This window comes from Styela clava, chromosome 10 (assembly GCF_964204865.1).
Source record: "Styela clava chromosome 10, kaStyClav1.hap1.2, whole genome shotgun sequence".
Classification (NCBI taxonomy): domain Eukaryota; kingdom Metazoa; phylum Chordata; class Ascidiacea; order Stolidobranchia; family Styelidae; genus Styela; species Styela clava.
The window spans coordinates 20,389,490-20,408,715 of NC_135259.1; the positions used below are offsets into that span (position 1 = coordinate 20,389,490).

The following is a 19,226-nucleotide window of genomic DNA, read 5'->3' on the forward strand; positions in this document are numbered from 1 at the left end:
ACTATTGTAGTCTCTTAGTATGAGATTTGAACCCAAAACCAGGACATCAGAGCATTGCAAAGATAAAGTTTAAAGTCTAAAAAGTTAAATTGGGTTTTAAATTCAATTTTTGATTCATAAGTGTTTTGATTTTTGTGTACAAGGTTGACTAGAGATTAAAAACATTCAAACACACACAACAATTTTTTTTTTTGAGAATGAATTGATATTTTGTTCAAAATAATCTTTTCGATACTCCGAGCATTGTTAGAAGTTGTTCTTGTTGATATAAAGACAAACTATTGACGCCTCGAGTCCATATCAAAAAAAAAATTTTTACTGTGGAAAAACTTGAAATTTCAGTGAGTCGTTATACAACTTTTATTAAAATGATAACCCCTCCGTTTTGCTTTTTGAAATGTAAAAAAATATATTTCCGTGTTTTTATAGGATTTTTTTGTAGCTTGAATAGCTCTTTAAACCCTAAAGACTCTTGATACCCCATTAGTTTTAGTTGTTACGGTCCAACTCGACAATTACAAATTTTAGGACCTCCCCTTTAAGGCAGTGGTTCCCAAACTGGGGGTAATTACACCTAAAGGGGTAATTTGACAATATTATGGGGTAATTCAGACGTTCATTATTGGCAATATTTTTTTAATTACTGTTTTTTTCGCTGATCTGCGGAAAAGCTGGTCGTTCAGTGTTTGCATTAAGTTAGTGAATATTGTTTCAGCACAAGCCAGGCAGTGAAATGCTGTCTGCCGTTCACTTTTGTTCCGTTAAAAAGATCTGATAGGATAATTATGTTAACTTACTGTTGCTGTTAAATTTAATAAATTGCACGATGAAAAATTTTGTTTTTATGAAAAGGGGTAATTGAGCTTTTGGTAATCTAATTTAGGGGTAACGCTTACAAAAAGTTTGGGAACCACTGCCTTAAAGAATTAATGGCTACGTCCCTTCTATCATGTATTACTAGAATTTGTCTTCTTTGCAAATAATTACGTTATTTCTTCAATAAAACTTGAACAGCAAACGCTTATCGAAGGAATTATTGGCTTTGAAGTTATTCTTAGTAATTTCAACTGTCAATCAAGTCGGCCTCCTTTGAAATTTCGAAATTGTGTGTAATTATGTTGTTTTTGTAAATGGGAAGAATTGTAACGAGTATTAGGTTGGATTTGTTATGGAGGTGTAGTGCATTCCAAGGAGTTAGCTAAACATAACTTTTATGTTTTGGTATCCGAAAGCAGGGGTGTGGCCAAAAATTTTCCAATTGTCGAGTTAGGCCGTAACAGCATGTAGATATTCAAGGTTATAGAGTTCCGAAAAATCAAAAATTGCTATGTATGATAAAAAAAAATGCTTTTTTTTTACATTTTGAAAAAGTCCGGCACTCAACTTCCCTCTTGGTTACGACCCTGGTACAGAAACTTGAACACTTTAGAAGGAGGATTACCTAAATTTGACTGTAAAAGGTCGCTTCGAACGATTGAAAACCAGAAAGGTACAGCGCATGCAAAGGGTTTAAAACTGAGCTTTTTTAATATTTTGGGATTACCAAAACAAAATAATTATTTTGGCGTCGGAGGTCAAGAATTTGAGGTTCTACGCCTATAATACCCAATATTTGAACAAGGATGTATGGGGACTCCCGAAGTATGCAAACCAAGATGGCGGACATCGGAATGTAATATGTGTACTAGGTTAGGGTTAGGCCATAATTTTAGGTATAAATACTACGGGAGGCTCTTGGCTAGTCTTAGAACTAATAATAGGACTAAAATAAGGAAAATTGGAAAAAAATTATCGCCTAACCCTAACCTGTTACCCATGTTACGTTCCGATGTCCGCCATCTTGGTTCGCATACTTCGGGAGCACCGATGTATGAAACTAACAAAAATGGTCATTGCACGAAAACTATCACATTCAGTCAATTTAGTATGTGAATTACAATCATAGTATACAACTGAGATCTTTGGTACAAAGCCCCCGTTAGAAAAACACCCCGTCAAACTTCAAAATAAGAAAAATTAGTAAATATTCAGATAGGGTTAGAGCAGGGATTCTCAAACCAGGGGTCGCGACCCCAAATTGGGTCGGTGTGATAACTAGGCAGGGCCGCAAACATGGGGTCGATGGGGTCGCTGAGGTATGGTAGAAGATAGATGTACAAAACATCTAAGATTTGACAAACCATGTTAAATTTAGCAGTTTGTACCATGGCTTACTGTAAAACAGGCCCATAGGCATCGCTCTATGCTTATGCCATAGAAAATGTAGGTGCTTATTCTGACATCACTGTTTGGTTTTAGCTTATTTTCCATAATACAATACCACCACATGATCAAACTCAAAAGTTCAGTGAAAGAAGCTATAAACTTTCATGAATAAAGTTTCATTAAAAAAGAATATATATTGACTTGGGGTCGCACTGGACACTTGAAAGTTGTCTTTGGGGTCGTCCTGAAAAAAGCTCGGGAACTCCTGGGTTAGAGTTATAAATGCAGACTGAACTGGAATTTCAAATTTTTTAATCATTCCTAACCCGAACCCTAACTGGACAATTACTAATTTGTTATTTTAAAACGTAGCGGAGTTGTTTTTCTCAAATCTCACATTTTTTTGCATCAGGGGTAGAGGCATTGTACAAAAGATCTGATAAGAAACGTTATATCACAAAATGGCCATCAAATTCTAAATTGACTTCTTTTACACGCAAGGGCCAATTAGAGTTCACGATTATCCGCGAAAAGCTTTCTTGTGATCTCAAACCAAAGGCCACATCGGACTAATTTAAAATTAAAATTCAAGTTCCGCTGCTTAATTATATTTACTTCAGATTGCCCTAATGTTTTTAATTTGACTATCTGGGACATTTAATCAATATTGCGTCAAGATTCGGACACAAATAAGGTCGAGGAGACGTTAATTTTTAGGAAGAATACCCCGATCGAGAGACTAATTAAGAAAATTATGGTAAAATTTGGCCGAGTGTGGTGGCAAAGTGATTACAATGAGATTGTGTGTACTAAAATTCGCTTTTAACAAAAAAATATTCGTGTTTGTATTTTTGTGGGATATACGTTGCCAACAAAAGACTTTTTGTAGCACGGATAAATTAAGTTATATATAGGCCCCCAGTGTTTGCAACTCTGTTATCAGTACTGAATTTCACTCCATTTTTAGTTGAGGGCTCGAACCCTGCTTTGAGCAAACTTGCACATAAACGTAGTTCTTACTTTGTCAATGAATGTTTGAAACTCAATACTCTAACTTGGAAAAGCGCGATCCTAATTTATGAGGACTTGCAGGACAATTTTGTTTCAGACCGTATATCTAAAAATGGCGATTCAAGATTTTTTGACACAATAGCTGAATTGATAGTATTATTAAAAATGTTGATTAAAATGAGTCATGCTGGAAGCATTTTTGGGTGAAAATGTGTAAAAAGTGAGTGGATAAGAAAATATCTTTAACGACCCCAAAACATTGGCAATTGGCCTTTGCTAATTCTCACGTTTCTACGATGTTCACCGCCGCAATATTTATTACTGTTGGCTGAGGATAAGGTCCGAATCCCATATGTGATGACCATGATCATGTTAAATTTTTAAATGCAATTCTGACGTATAAATCTTTTTTTTTTTTTTGAGTAAGTTATTAGTGAAACAAGTTTCTCACTGTGTGTGAACACTAAGCGAACTGTCTGAGGGATAGATTAAGTATTTTAACTAATTTATGTGCTTGAAAGATCCATAACAATAAAGCAGTCAATAAACCTACATATCTCCAAGTATTCGACATTCAATCCGATTCGAAAAAATATTCGATTCCATTTCATTCCATATTCTATCTCAGCATATATTCAAAAATGCCCAGCCCTACTTGCGATATAAAAAATGCTCCACTTACTATATTTAACACAGTTGAACGATGTTTTCAAGTACTTGTGCGTCTCCGGACATGGGTCGGGGAAATTTGCTGTTGAAACTTCAAATGAACATTGGGTTCTGTTGTTACATCTGAAAAATATGAGAAATATACATTATATTAATTATATTAATATATCTTAACAAACCCGTATTGTTTTTATAATGAGTTTCGCTCTGAACAAGACTTCAACAAGCATCCTAGCCAGGTAACCAGGAATTTTCAATCGGGGGGAGGGGGAGGGGAGGTTTTTTTAATTGCCAAGTTAGACCGTCACAGTCAGCGGAAACGTGGGTTTTCAGGTGTCCTGAGTCTAAAAACAGTTTCAATCTACGAAAAATTGCCCCCTCAATTTTGCAATCATAAAAGTATTGTATAAAAGTTCAGTATTTCAGCATATCATTGGGTCGCGATCTTTCACAAAAAATTTTTTTTTAAATATTTGGTTTGCTTGAAAAAAAAGTCGGCAAGCACTGTCCTATACCATTTAACTTGAATGGTTAAAGGATTATAAAAAAAATTCCGAGCGTTCAATATTCTGACTTGCTTTTGTGTATTGGTGGCGAGTGATGTCTACCGCTCTCAATGATGGAGGCTAAGACCTTTTCTAAATGGCGCATAAATTTTGTTTGCAATTTGCTGGTTGAATTAGGATAAAAACACTGTTAGAAAAATCGTTGAATCGCGAATCCAGAAGCAAGAACAAAAAAAAAACATTAAGTATTCTAGCCATGTAAAAGCCTTTTTAAACATAAAACGTCGGATTAGGATTTTATTCTTGATGAGGAAAAATTTGAGTTTTGCCAAGGACCACACTGAATGGCTTGGAGAGCTGTATTCTGGCTCACTAACTTCCTGTTGCACACCCTTGATTTATATATTTGAGTATTTTTTAGGCAGTGTTAAACGCATGATGGTTATAATCTTTATACTTGGTGACCGTACATTTGAACCCACGTACATTTGAACCCATGTGTATATCCGCGGGTTCAATCTATATCAGGGTGCTAAAACCCCCGGGTCAGGGTTAGTATGGGTTCAAATATCCGTAAAACAAAAAAAAATTCCATAGGTGCAATAGTATGCAGGTGCAATTGTCGTGGGTTCAGATGTACGTGGGTTCAAATGTAATGGAACCTATTCATTCATATACTTTTTAGAGTTGGGGCTCACTATTTAATATCACAGCTTATGCGACCCATTTAACAATAATAAAATAATAAAATTCAAATGTCTGGGGAACACGGTAAGAAGTGCTGTACAGTGTACAAAACTGCTATGTCTAAAAAAGCCACATGCTCATTCTTTGTGTAGCAAATTTTTGTTCTTTTGTTTTTTTTAAAGATTTACGTATTCAAGTTGCCACCGATCCTAATAACCAGTATAATTAATTGATCAAAGCCTTCTACATCTTTTCACGACCCACAAAGATTCCTTTTGCGACCCACCAGTGGGTCGCGACCAATAGTTTGGGAACCGCTGAATCAATTATTAAAAATCACGAATGTCACCCATAACGATCTAACGTCAAATCAGAAAACAGAAATATTTTGAAACATAAACAGACCGTTCGTGATAGCTTATCACGTATCTGAGATTTACTAGTTCACGGAGTCAATGCCAAGGCTGTCTGGTGGATCAAGTAACGTTAAAAGGTTGGGAACTGCTAGAGAGGCGATGAAAGAAACCTATTATACCTATTATAATATTTTTACATGATTTTCACCCCGAACAAGTAGTAGGATGGGCAATGGGGTTGAGGTCGAACCCTTCTTTAAAGTATAAAAAAGGGACCTCCTGAAGTATGCGCACCAAGATGGCGCACAACCTGAACTCAAGTTGTGTACCAGGTTAGGGTTCAGGTTATGCGACATCTTGATGCGCATACTTCAGGAGTACAAAAAAAGTCTGCATAATAAGCATTTTTCTGTATTATACATAGCATAAGCGCATACGCGCTGCCTGTTAGGTCTAACTTGGAGATTAGAAATTTCAGAACACTCCCACGCCCGCATCCTACCCCTTTGAAAATTCCTTGATTTTGACTGATATGCCGATTTTCAATTTGCTGATATCGGAAAAAAATACTATTATTTCAAAAAGTACCGGACTTTCTTCGATCTGGCAGTTCAGTTGAATTTATCTTACGGAGTCTATTCAGGTAAGATAATTTAGAAATAATAATAACTTCCATGTTAAAAAAAATTACAAAAATCTCACATTAATTCCAATTTTAAATTCTACAATGCTCTAAGTATAATGACTTATTCTTATAACACCTGTTTATTTTGGGAAGGGACAGAATCTTTTTTGGTTCCGTTTGACTTATCTTACGCAGAATATTTCAGTAAATCATTCAGATATAACAGCAAATACCATTTTTAAAATAGTTTTTAAAAACGCCTATTCTTTCCATTCCTAAATTATACAATTCTTTAAAAAATAGCCTGTCCGAATAACACCTGTCTTTATCGCTGCGGTTTCAAATTTCACTTCATTATTGTATCACAAATGATTTGGATAAGATCACAGGTGTTTGGACTTATGGTTTTATCTATAACTGTAATATTTCATACTCATGAGCGCCATTATTTTTGATTATACAGTAGCGGAGTACGGTTTCAGATTCTGGCTATAGATAAAGGAAATACTGTATATATGTTGTATGTTAATTTGCTCAAGTAAAAGGTATCGGTGGGTTGAGGCGTACTTTAAAAAAAAGTAAGGTGAAGTGATCTTATTCAGATGTAAAAGAGATTTACTTTTGCGCGAAGTTACTGACGATCCCCGAAAGCTACTCAAACTATAAAGAATCATGATGGCGCATTACGCCTAAGCATTAGAAACATTTTAAACGTTTAAAATAGTGTGATCCGTGAGTCACAACCGATCCCCACAAGCCATTTAGTGTGATCCTTGTCAACACGCAGATTTTTCCCCATCAAGCATAAAATCCTAATCTCACAGTTTATGTGAAGTCGCTCATGTGAGTAAAAATGCAAAATGTTTTTCTGTTTTTTTCGATGTTTAAAATCTTTCGCCGTTTTCCCGTTGACTTTATTACTGTAATTCGTTTCGTACATTGAACAACTAATTTGTTTGTGAAGTCAAGCTAGATATCTGAAGTCGGTTATATTGCCCGCCGACGAAAAATGTCGCACACCCTTGCTTAAGCACTAGGCCTCTGTTCCAACCAATTTAATATAGCAAACATATATTTTTTGGAAATATTTCTCAGTGAAAGTCATTTCGCACTCCTATGACACGAAGACTAATGAACTTGGCATCTAAAATCAAAGCAAGAATTTTTTTTAGATAACATTGGAAGACAGCCAGAACCAATTACCGTTCAAAAATTGGCAAAACAGATAAAAGGGTGTATCTAATGGCAGTCTGTTGTGAATTTTGGCGTGTTGCCAATCCATTTGTTTTGATCAGATAGCACTTAACGGCTGGGAAATATAGAAAATTTCATTATAGTTTAATATAATGAACAACCAAGTCGAGGTTGTGTGACTTTATTTAAAATTCGGCGCGGATTAAAATTTTTGATGACTCGAGATATGAACCTGCAATGTCAACATAGAGCAGAAGTGTGCAACAGGCGGCCCGCTGGCCACATCTAGTGTTGCCCTCAGAAGATTTTTCTCCATCAAGCATAAAACTCCGATCCGACAGTCTGAAAAGTCACTCACATGGATAAAAATACAAAATGTTTTCCTGCTTTTGTCGCTGACAGAATATCTGATGACAGTATGTTGTGAATTTTGGCGTATTTTCAAGCTATTCGTTGTATTAGAGACACTTAACGGTTGAGAAATATAAAAAAAAAGTTGATTACAGTTCAATATAATGCATGACTTTGTCAAGGTTGCGTGACTTTATTGAAAATTCGGCGCCGCTTTGAGTAGACCCCCCCCCCCCCCCCCCCCCCAAAGAAAGTGAATGGGTTGATGGGGTAGATAGGAGATGTAAATATATAGCCCAAAAACTTCTTTTCTGTGAGATTTTAAACAACAGCGATATACCTGCCAGACGCGCCCAATAACTCTTTATTTCTTAAATTTTGCGTGGGTAAATATTTTTTTTCCTAAAAAAAACAATCTCAAAACGTGATCCGAACTACATGTATCGTATTATCTTTGAAAACCATCTTCGTCGGAAAAACTGTTCTGTCAAGTGTGACGAAACAATCTGATTATGACATAACATGGGGCAAACGGACAGCAATGATTTTATCTTTAACTTAACCGGCGCCAGTTACTATATTACGTAATTAGTAAATTTAAACATAATTTAACAGTATTTTGAGTGATATATGTTACCTTACTAAATCTGCTTATTAAGTAACTAATCCTATACCCAACATAGACTGGTAACCGGACGAGAGACCGTGGTTCGCAATACGCACTCCCCCTAGAATAAATATGAAAATTTAGGGTGTCAATGAAGTCTTGAAATTTTTTTAAATTGCAAAGGGAATTTACCGATACCGTATATTGATTGTTTCGACCCTCACAGATGTATTAAATGAAGTAAAAATACTTGAACAATCACTGAATAAAAAACAACAAATCTGGTTAGGGTGTATTGAAACATCTTAATATAAAACTTCCTAAAACAAAATTGAAATTGTAAAGAGACTTTATGGACAACCTGTATGTATATTTTATGTCCCTTTTTTCATTAATTCGTTTGCACACAACGAGAAATCAAAAATTTTCTCTTAAAAATGATTTTTAGGCTTTTTTTTAAAGAAACATGGGAAACGGTAATAAATCTTTTTATTGTCTATTCGCTTTCGCGTCACGAACGGATTTATGACATAACCGAACCGAACCGAACTTCTTAAAACGAATTTGAAATTGTAAAAAGACTTTATGGACAACCTGTATGTATATTTTAAGTCCCCTTTCTCATATATTCGTTTGCACACAACGAGGAATCAAAAATTTTCTCTTAAAAATGTTCTTTAGGCTTTTTTTTAATGAAACGTGGGAAACGGTAATAAATTTTTTTATTGTCCATTTGCTTTCGCGTCACGAACGGATTTATGACATAACCGAACCGAACCGAACTTCTTAAAACGAATTTGAAATTGTAAAAAGACTTTATGGACAACCTGTATGTATATTTTATGTCCGTTTTTTCTCATATATTCGTTTGCACACAACGAGAAATCAAGAATTTTCTCTTAAAAATGTTTTTTAGGCTTTTTTTTAATGAAACGTGGGAAGCATAAAGAAATTTTTTTATTGTCTATTCGCTTTCACGTCACGAACGGATTTTTTATTTTATTTTTTTGTCAGAAACATTTTTCAACCTTTTTTTAAACGAAAAATATGCAAGGCTATGTTAGAAGTCTTATCTTTATAGTTGACCGTCACGGACATTTTATTAAATATAAGATTTTTAAGTTTTCTTGTTAAAAAAAATGATTTATATTATATCTAATATAATTACTAGATACCATGGTATTTTAGAGTTCTTATCTGTATACTTGCACGTCACCGACAATAAATTTTTTTAAGAAGCTTACTTGTTAATAAAAATGGTTTATATACTATCTATTATATTTACTAGACAACATTTTTGGGAGAAGTTTACCATTAATAACTCTCCTGACTTCAGAAAGATTTTGAAAATTGATAGGGATTTAAAAAATAAATACATTTTAACAACATCAAAATATTTTTTTTTTTTAAATTTGTTAATAAATCTATTACTTTTACAGATTAAATTCCTTCAATGTATATTAAAGCTGACATGAAAAAATATTTTTCGTCGATAAATAAGTTCAAATCTGATGCGATACGATAACGGTAGGCTACTGTAACAGATTGTACGTCCGTACCACTTCCTGTCTATATATTTGAGTATCGCTCTCTTGTTATTTTATGATATGGTAGTCATGGAATGAGAGCCAAACACGGTTAAATGGATAATTTCAGTCGCTAGGCCAAATGTAGTAAAAGTCTGAGGAAGACTGACTTTGTTAAGGCCTAAAGGAAAACTAATCATGATAAGCTCTTGCATGAAAATAAACCTAAAATTTCAAACTGATCGAAATTGTTTGAAGAAGATTAGGATAGAAATCATCTGACATAAAAATGATTTATCCATGATAAATTACATGCATGAAGTTTGAACTATTTGGAAAAAAATCAAAAATTTAATCTTCATATTTCATGACTCTTGTTCTTGTAAATATTTTTACCTGTCAGATTCATCAAATCAAACTTGACGGAATTTTGTTAAAAAATATCTCAACGCAAATCAGTTCATAATATTAAAAGATTTGTATCTATGATAAATTATATGCATGAAGTTTGAAACAAGTTGGATGAAGACCAAATATTTTATCTTATATTTTACAAATTGGCCCAGCGGTTCTCAAACTTTTAGAATTTGTGAAGTCTCGCACCCACCTCAAAAATAACTAGCTAACAATGAGCTAAAAATAACAGATAGTAAGGCGAAAGTATATTTTATTTTAAAAAAACGTTGAATATACGTGGATGGAACGTGAATAATGAAATAGATAAAAGGTTTTGAAAAGTAAATATCCAAAATGAGGCAGGCAAGATCAAATATAACAAATATTTTTATTTTTAATTAACTTCACGTCTCCTCAAAAAATTATCTACGCCCATTTGTGGGGGGGGGGGGGGGGGCACCGTTTGAGAACCACTGACTTAAGTCCTTTTCATTTCAAAATTTTTACAAATAAAATGTCATTAAAAATAATTTTTGTGATGTGGAATTAAAAAATATATCAGATTATAAGATTTTTAAAAGTAAATACCCATGCTGGCACACCTCTCATTTAAAGTATACCAAAATTTAAAATACAAGATTATTAGAATTAGGAAAATCCGCAATACGTGATTTTAAACATAAATATATCAGATTAAAAGATTTTTGAAACTAAGAATCCACGCTGGCACACATCTCATTTGAGAAATACCAAAATTTAAGACATAATATTATTAGAGGATTGCGGACATCCGCAAATCCGCAATACGTTGTTTTAAACAAATATAAATGTCAATAGGAAACCGTGTTTGTCTAACATCGTATTTGTGTCAGAGATAACGCATTGAACCGTGAATGTGACCTTGAAATCTGACATTTATGGCGATTTTAAACTTCACGGATGTTGACAACTCGCTTCTGATCTTTTTGATTGACATTCGCCCGTGTTTTTTTTTTCAAATTTAAGTTTTTCATGCTTGAATGACGTGTTGGTATGATATTTACGTATTACAATCTAAAATTGGAAAAGTTATGACAAAAAAACGAATTTGGCAGCTCACCACTGATCTTTTTGATTGACATTCGCGCGCGTTTATTTTTCAAATTCAAGTTTTTCATGTTTAAATGACGTGTTGATATGGGATTGGCTTATTAGTGTTTAAAAGTAAGAGTTATGATAAAACATACAACCACGAACGAATGTTAGCAGCTCGCTACTGATCTTTTTGACTGACAGTTATGCGTGTTTATTTTTGAAATTCAAGTTTTTTTTTATGCTTGAATGACGTGTCGATATAGAATTGGTGTATTAGTGTTTAAAATTGAAAGAGTAATGATGAAAAAATATTGCGACTGTTCTAATTTTGAGGGGTTTCAAGGGTTTCTAATATCAAATGACATTTTTTTATATTTTAAGTTAAGGTAACTCTTCTATCTATAATTTTCCCATATTCAAGTGAGGACATATAACTCTGCTTTTAGCAAACCTATATAACAATAGGCTTAAGATTGCCCTAATTGAATTTTTCTACTTGACCATGAAAAAGGTACGTGCTTTATTGGAAATCTGCTTCGTTCAAAACTGTAACGATATTTGCTTTTGACCGAAGATGATGTTATCAAGAGGAAGTCTATAAAGAAAAGTCAGAAACTTTGAAACTGAATTATTTTAAGCTTCGACGTCTGACCCAAAGAAATTAAAAATTGAAGATTTTTTAAGCTAACCCACTTTTGGGGGTTCGGACGGGGAATTGGAGCACTTTCTCTTCAAATAAGGCTCTTGCCAAGACGCCGCTATACGTATAGAAATATTATTATCCCACAGTACAGAGCGGTAGTTATTTCTTGAATACGTTATTCATCTATAAACCTAAACACTAAAAAACGGTTTTTCGATCTCTATCCCCTTTTGTAGAGTTAAACAAACTTTTTGAGGGAATAAATACGGACTTTGTACCTAATTCCTCATTAAAACGTAAATCGACTCAAAAATTTAATAAAGACCGTTATGTTGTTTACTTTTCACGCATCTGGATTTTTGCTGACACGCAGCTCTGATTTCTAAGTGTCCATAAGTCAGTATGCTAACAGTATAATGTAGCCATTATTTATTTGATAAATTTGAAATAGGCTCGGAATGAAACAATTGCATATAGTGAGAGACCATGGAATTTTATATGACACGTTACCGCTTTTTTTTTGAGGGGGCGGGGGGGGGGGGGGGGGCTAATGACTAAGGGTCTAATGACGAACTTTCATTAATGTTCTGTTATAACAGAACGTTACTGAAATACCTTCGTGTAGTGGGTAGCAAGGCTCTTGAATAACATGTATTATTTTGCATAATATAATTCCCTACGGTCAATTCTGCCCAGTAGTCGTTAGTTCTTTAAGGATCTGTTTTTATTATTGAGTATATTCAACATTAGCATTCCGAAAGGTTTCATAATATAATTTTGCTTTAAATGCTAAATGTTTATAAATCATAAATCTAATCAACTCGGGCAAAGCGAGGCAGAATAAAAACCTAATTTGATTTCATATTTTCAAAACAGTCAAGTGGGGTTCCGCATCAATGCCAAAGAATTTGATACCGACACGGTTCATTTCATTTTGTCTAACAAATGATGCTGTCAAATGATCCATCACTCCCACATCGGATGCGGGTTCGAAAATATATCTTTCTTTAAGCACGGCGGTAAATTTTATTTAGCTGCTTTAAAGTTGTTATTAATGCAGCACAACAGCCCTCTATGGAGGAGGTCAATCAAATGGCGATGGGGGCCATATGTCCAATCCTATTCCAAATATACTGCCCATATGGCTGCCCGTAAGACCTCTATGAAAGAGAACATTCAGATCGAGATTGAGACTATATAATAATGGTTAGATTTTGGCTCTGTACTTAGAATTGAAACCCAAAAAATATTGAAAAAATCGAATAAGTGCACAGCTCAAATTACACTTACCAAGTGTTCAAAACGTGGTAAATAATACTCATTTCAAGGTACTCCCGTAGTGTGTACGGGCAACGATTAATGACTTACAACTGTGCATTCGCACTAAAGTATGACAGGTTGCGAGACCATCAAGTTAACGTAAGCCATAATTTTATTCCGATTTTCCTTATTTTAGTTCTCTTTCGAGTATACGGGGACTGTCTGTGTTAGCCAAGTGAATATATGCCCTGTTCTTAGGTTTCAGTCCCTTTACACAACTTGATGTAAAGTAGGCGAACAAAATTAGTTACCTCCATATTGGTACACATACTTCTGGAGCGCCCATTTGAACTGCCCGAAAGTTTCATTACTATCTCATTATTGTTTAGTTTTGCCCAATCGAAACTAATTCTAGCATATCAAATGTTACGGGGGAACCGAATTGATGGCGCTCCAGAAGTATGTGCACCAATGGAAATAACTAATTTTGTTCGCCTATTTTGCATCAAGTTGTGTAAAGGGACTGAAACCTAAGAACAGGGGATATATTCACTTGGCTAACACAGACAGTCCCCGAACTCGTGATAGAACTAAAATAAGGAAAATTGGAATAAAATTATGGCTTACGTTAACCTGACACACACACTACGGGAGTACCGAAAACAGTCACAGTTGATTCCCTAATAATAACAACTGCAAAATCTTAGTAAATTTATCAATTTTTTAACAGCACGTTGGTAAATTTCCAGTATTGTGGGTCGCAAATCCCTTGTGGCCTGAACGTAAATGTATCCAATGTCTCTCGGGGCCACAATACAATGCGAAGGATCGGAAACGATTAATCTCCGTACATCTCACTATTTTAAATAGTATAAATGGTTCGAATAAAATTTAATAGTGTGAGCTATTCGTTCTCATATTTAAATACTGAATTGGCTAATTTTGCAACTCTTAAAAGAAGCAAAAACACATTAATAAAATTTGGCAACAGAAATTATTTTAAAAATGACATTATCTAAAAGTTTGAACAGAATATTTTTATGACTCTATTGTGGGCTGTAAATAATAGTCAATAGTCTATTCCAGGTTAGGCCATCGCGCCCACAAAAGTGATTAAAAATGATACTGTTGAGTTAAACGAACAATTCACATTGAAATATATACGTTTGAATCCTTATCCTAAATATTTTAGCAAACGCGCTGCTATGATTTCAAATCCCATGAGCTTAAATGTGGCAACGGTAATTTGTCTTGTGTTGTGGTTTTAGGAGTTTGAAAACGATACTGCTACAATGGTATCAAATTAACGCGGTATGAAGATGCCTAGCCGGAACGAGTGAGTTTTAAAAAAGTCTCCGAATCGGGACTGGCTTTAACAGATAGTAACGTAGTTACACCTCTTTGGAACAGGTGATTTTGTAAAAAAAAGTCTTGATTTCAAGACGGTTTTAATGCTATTGAATTTCGCACCAATTGATTTTAAAGCAATGTCCCTGTAACGTGCCCCCCCTCCCCCCTCCTCCATCAAAAAAACTCACCACCCTCAAAAAAAATAAGTAACAACTTTGCGGCATTTGCAGTAAGACATAAATTAATACGCCTTTCACAACATCATTTACTCTATTCTTGAACGATTTACTGATAACCGGACGTTTCCTGACTTGATATCAACAATCCTCTCATGAAATAAACCAAGCAAGATAGATGGAAATGCGCGCTTATACCTTGGAACACTTCGACTTCGAAGTACGTCTGTCCATACCATGAGTCGCTAATTACCATACCATGAGTCGCTAATTAAATGGATAGAATATACCAGCTTAAAATATAGCTCACGTTATAGTAACACCATAAACGTGAAATTGTGAGCAATGTTACTTACTTTTCAGCCATTATAGATTTGGCTTCGGGTAACGAACATTTTACATTCTTCATTTCACCAGTAGAAGCGCTGCATGTGAAGGTATTTTGCCGGCCATATTCTGCGGACACAATCTGAAATAATGATAAAATATATTATTGTTAAATGTGTGTATTACAAAAATAATAAATGAGTGGAAATTTTTAATACTACACGCAAATACAAAAAATGATTTTTTCCTCAGAAACTGTAAAATTTCTTCACGGGATGTGGACATGCAGTAGACCATGACCATAGGACATGAATAACATAATTTCTTTCCACGAAATAGTAAACTTATTTTTGACATTTCATTCGATCATAGTCTAACTTCTTCAGATAAAAAAGGATATGGTTTAATCATAGCAAATAATAGTTATATATAGATTTACGTTGATTCATTATACGCCATTAAATGCCGTTTGACACAAGACGTGACACAAGGTACATGGAGCCCCCCCCCCCCCCCCCCCCAAAAAAAAAAGAACCAAGGTGAAGAAAATATTAAGAAAATATTTTAAAGATCATTTTTGTGAAAAGCGTCCTAGAATATTGATTCAGATTTTTATTTTTATGATGCAAGAATCAATGCACGAAAAAGTGGCAAAAGTGTATAACGGCATTAGAAAAAATAAATGCAAATATAAACATAAGAAATAACGTTATAGGGATCGCGAAGGTCTGTGGCAGTCTTCGGTTATTGAAATTTTTTGGGGACAATCATACTCAAAAACTAAAAGTTCAAAACAGAATCTAGGTTATTCGAATATATTATAGAGAAAACATAACTTTTATGCAAATTGCCCTAGATGTGATTCATAGTTAGGCTCAAACATATGGCAGACCATAGGAATTATCGGTATATATATATATGTGGGATATATATGGGAATTTATATTTTTCCTTATATCCAAAACTAAATTAGGTATTCTTCACAACTCTATTACCAAAACATGCTTATACATAGATATTGTTTTGATATATATCCTGTGGAGAGTAAAGCTGATGGTATTGCTTAGATTAAACCAGGGATATGCAACAGGTGGGGCCAAAATCCAGCCAGCTAAGCCATTTAGTGTGGCCCTTATTACCACTCACATTTTTCCACATCCAATGAACTATGCGAGAACTCAAAATTCCAATTGTCCCACAAAATGTTGAATAACTAAAATTTTACATTGTGGGTATTTTTTAATTCATAGTGTACATGGAAAAACTAAGTTTTTCTGTGGCCCGGTTAGATGTTTGAAGTTGGTTAAATGCCCTACCGACAAAAAATGTTGCACAGTGCACACCCCTGACTTGAACAATTGAATCGCCCCTTTCGTCCTGTTACTAGTCTAAGCCAGATGTGAGAATTTCTGTTTTTTAATTTTCGAAAATTAATACAGATGTTCTGTAAATCTTTTAGATTTCAACTAGTATCTCTGCTTGTGTGGAGCCTACTTAAGTTAAAAACACAAAAAGTGTTAATAATGCAATAGTATCAACTATCAAATACTGTTCCTTTTTTAACCCTTTTCAGAGCGAAATCCATCATAAAATATTCAATTACCTTCAATTACCAATCATACATTAACAGAAGTTTGAGTAGTAAATAAATTCCTAATTTTTCTAGTTGAGTAATTGAGAAATTTTGGGTTTTTGCTTCATATATTGGTAACAAAGATATGCTGAGTAAACATCTTTTCGTCTAATCACAAACTCTTTACACATCGACCTATGCTTTCAAGCGACGTTGCAAATCCCAGCAGAACCGCAAACAACTCATTATATACATTAACAGCTTTAAGTATTTGCCCGAACCCGCGTACATCCTATTTAAAGATTTTTGAGCTGTAAGTGTTTTACTAGAAACGCAAAATTGATGAATAGGGTTTGAATTGAAAAAAGATGCTCTTCTATCGCTATTTATTTAGAGCCTTGCTCTGACCTATTTTTTTTTATTCATTTAAACACAAAAATTTGAAATTACGTGATTTTCATCAAAACCTAAAATTATTGAATTGGGTTTTAAATAGTTAACAAAAAAATACTTTTACGGATATCTGTTTTTTTTTGAGTCTTTTTCTGAGTAAATGGGTGAAAGCGTTTTCATAACTGGCAGTTTGGTTTAGTCTTTCTTTTTACATATTATTATCTTCTCTTGTAAAGACTTGTTCTGGGTGATAATGTGAAAGTGTGTGCTTTCCAAACGCGTGACATTTTTATTTAAAAATTAGCAATTACTTGTCAAGTATAGGTGGTGATCTATTCAGAGGCAATTTTTGAGTGAAATGTGACGCAAACAATGATTCTTCACATTGTCTAGCCTTGCTTCCAGTGTGGATGTCCAAGCCTTAATGAGCTAATTAATTGGGTAAAGATGGATTCTTCTTTCAAATAAATACAAATTCTGACAAATTTCCAGTTATTGGAAATATATGACGCTATCAATGACGTAATATTCTCACTTGAATGACGTCATGTCCAGGACATCTTAGTGATATTGGATACTTCTCGCAAGCCATTTCGTTCCTCATTGGGAATCCTCCAAATGCCCAGTCTGTGTTTGCTGTAAAAGAAAATAGGGTTTTAAAAAATTACTTTAAAAATCAGTGACTTCTTTACGATACTTATTCTGAAAGTAAGTTAGAACACTACAGGAAAAACAATTAAATTTAGCATTGTTCGTATGTGTCTGCATTCGATTACAAAGGTTCTCTAAGTTACCCTCTAAGTTAAGTATGAATACATTAAACGGCAGTTCAAACATTTTGTTCATTACATGCAGGCCACATACCGAAGCTAAGAAAAATCGAATATATTAAGCATCAGTGATATATTGAATAAAAATACGCTTCTTTATGTGCCCAATTTGGTCAGATACTGCTTGAGGAGTGTACTCAAAATGAATACATTACGCGGAAGCTAACAAATTATCGTCATTACATAAATACAGGACCCACTTGGCCAAATCCTTTCTCAAAAACAGAGTGTGAGACATCTCATGAAAAAATCATGAAAACTTATTTTTTACGACGTTGAAAATAATAAGTTTAACAAATTGTCTCTTTAATAGCGGTATATTATATGTGATAAATATATCATTTTATGATCTCATAACAAGTCATAAATAATTACATTCTTTCGTCATCTTGACGTCAAAAATAATGGTTTTATAAAATGACTCTTCAAATATATTTACGCATTTGAATACAAAAATAGTCAGAAGACTCATATCTCGAAATAAATCATAAATTCTAAGTGATCTAAAAATCTAGCTAAATACTAACACAAATATTTTTCTGCAAGACTAACTACTTATCATTACTCTATGCCAGGGGTCGGCAACCTTTTGTCGCTCGCGGGCCAAAATAGGGGTTGCAAGTCATTGGCGGGCCGCACATATTTTAGTTGAGTCAAAGTTGAAAACTGAACGGATGATACTTTTTATAATAAAAATGAAGCAGTGATACATCTCTCGAATAGAATACAAATTTATTTACTCATTGCATTACATTTTCGGCGCAATTGAACCCTTCCCATCAACTTTTCTGCGTTTTGTTGCCATTTGTCTGATTATAATTAAATTATAACCTCATGAAACGAGTAATTGTGATTTTTATACTTGTTAGAATATAATATAATTTAATCTACACGCGTTTCACAATGAATTGTGTAACGTGAAAAATAAATCGTAAAATAGCTGTTTTGTTACTATAATTCAATGAAGCGTCGCGGGCCGGATTAAGTTACTCCGAGGGCCGGGTCCGGCCCGCGGGCCGTAGGTTGCCGACCCCTGCTCTATGCTTTTGTGCAGGTGGATCTGTATCAATAAAATGCTAGGATTGATGTTGATCATCGATGTACGATGTACTTAGCATAGTTATTTGTATTCCTTTCACAGCAGCGGGTCTCAAACTTTTTAGGTATTCAATAATTAGTATTCAGTAATTTATTTTTCCACCAATACTGAAAATACACAACATACATATACAAGCAGAATAAGATAGGGATAGTATTTACAGAGTGGATGGAGACGCTGAAAACCAGTACTGGTTATCGAGCAGCCACACGTAGATGGGGTCTAACACAGCAAAATAAAAATACAAAGCTTAAATTAAATAGTAACAAAATAGTCACTCTAGATACGGCGACTACTAGACAGATAATACAGCGTAAAAAAAATAAATAAAGTAGAAGGCCCTAATTAATAATAATAAATATAGAAACA

General features: G+C 34.2%; 1 protein-coding gene across 4 annotated transcripts in view; it reads right to left on the reverse strand.

Annotated features, from left to right (window-relative positions):
• Positions 1 to 19,226, reverse strand: part of LOC120337597 (adhesion G protein-coupled receptor L1-like) — a 59,034-nt gene that overhangs the window by 29,414 nt on the left and 10,394 nt on the right. For all 4 annotated transcript variants that reach the window (XM_039405435.2, XM_078116817.1, XM_078116816.1 and 1 more), the window contains exons 2-4: positions 17,464 to 17,564; positions 14,993 to 15,105; positions 3,899 to 4,008 (exon numbers count right to left, since the gene is read on the reverse strand). In XM_039405435.2, coding sequence (XP_039261369.2) covers positions 3,899 to 4,008; positions 14,993 to 15,105; positions 17,464 to 17,564 — 324 coding nt within the window. The remainder of the gene's footprint in view (positions 1 to 3,898; positions 4,009 to 14,992; positions 15,106 to 17,463; positions 17,565 to 19,226) is intronic.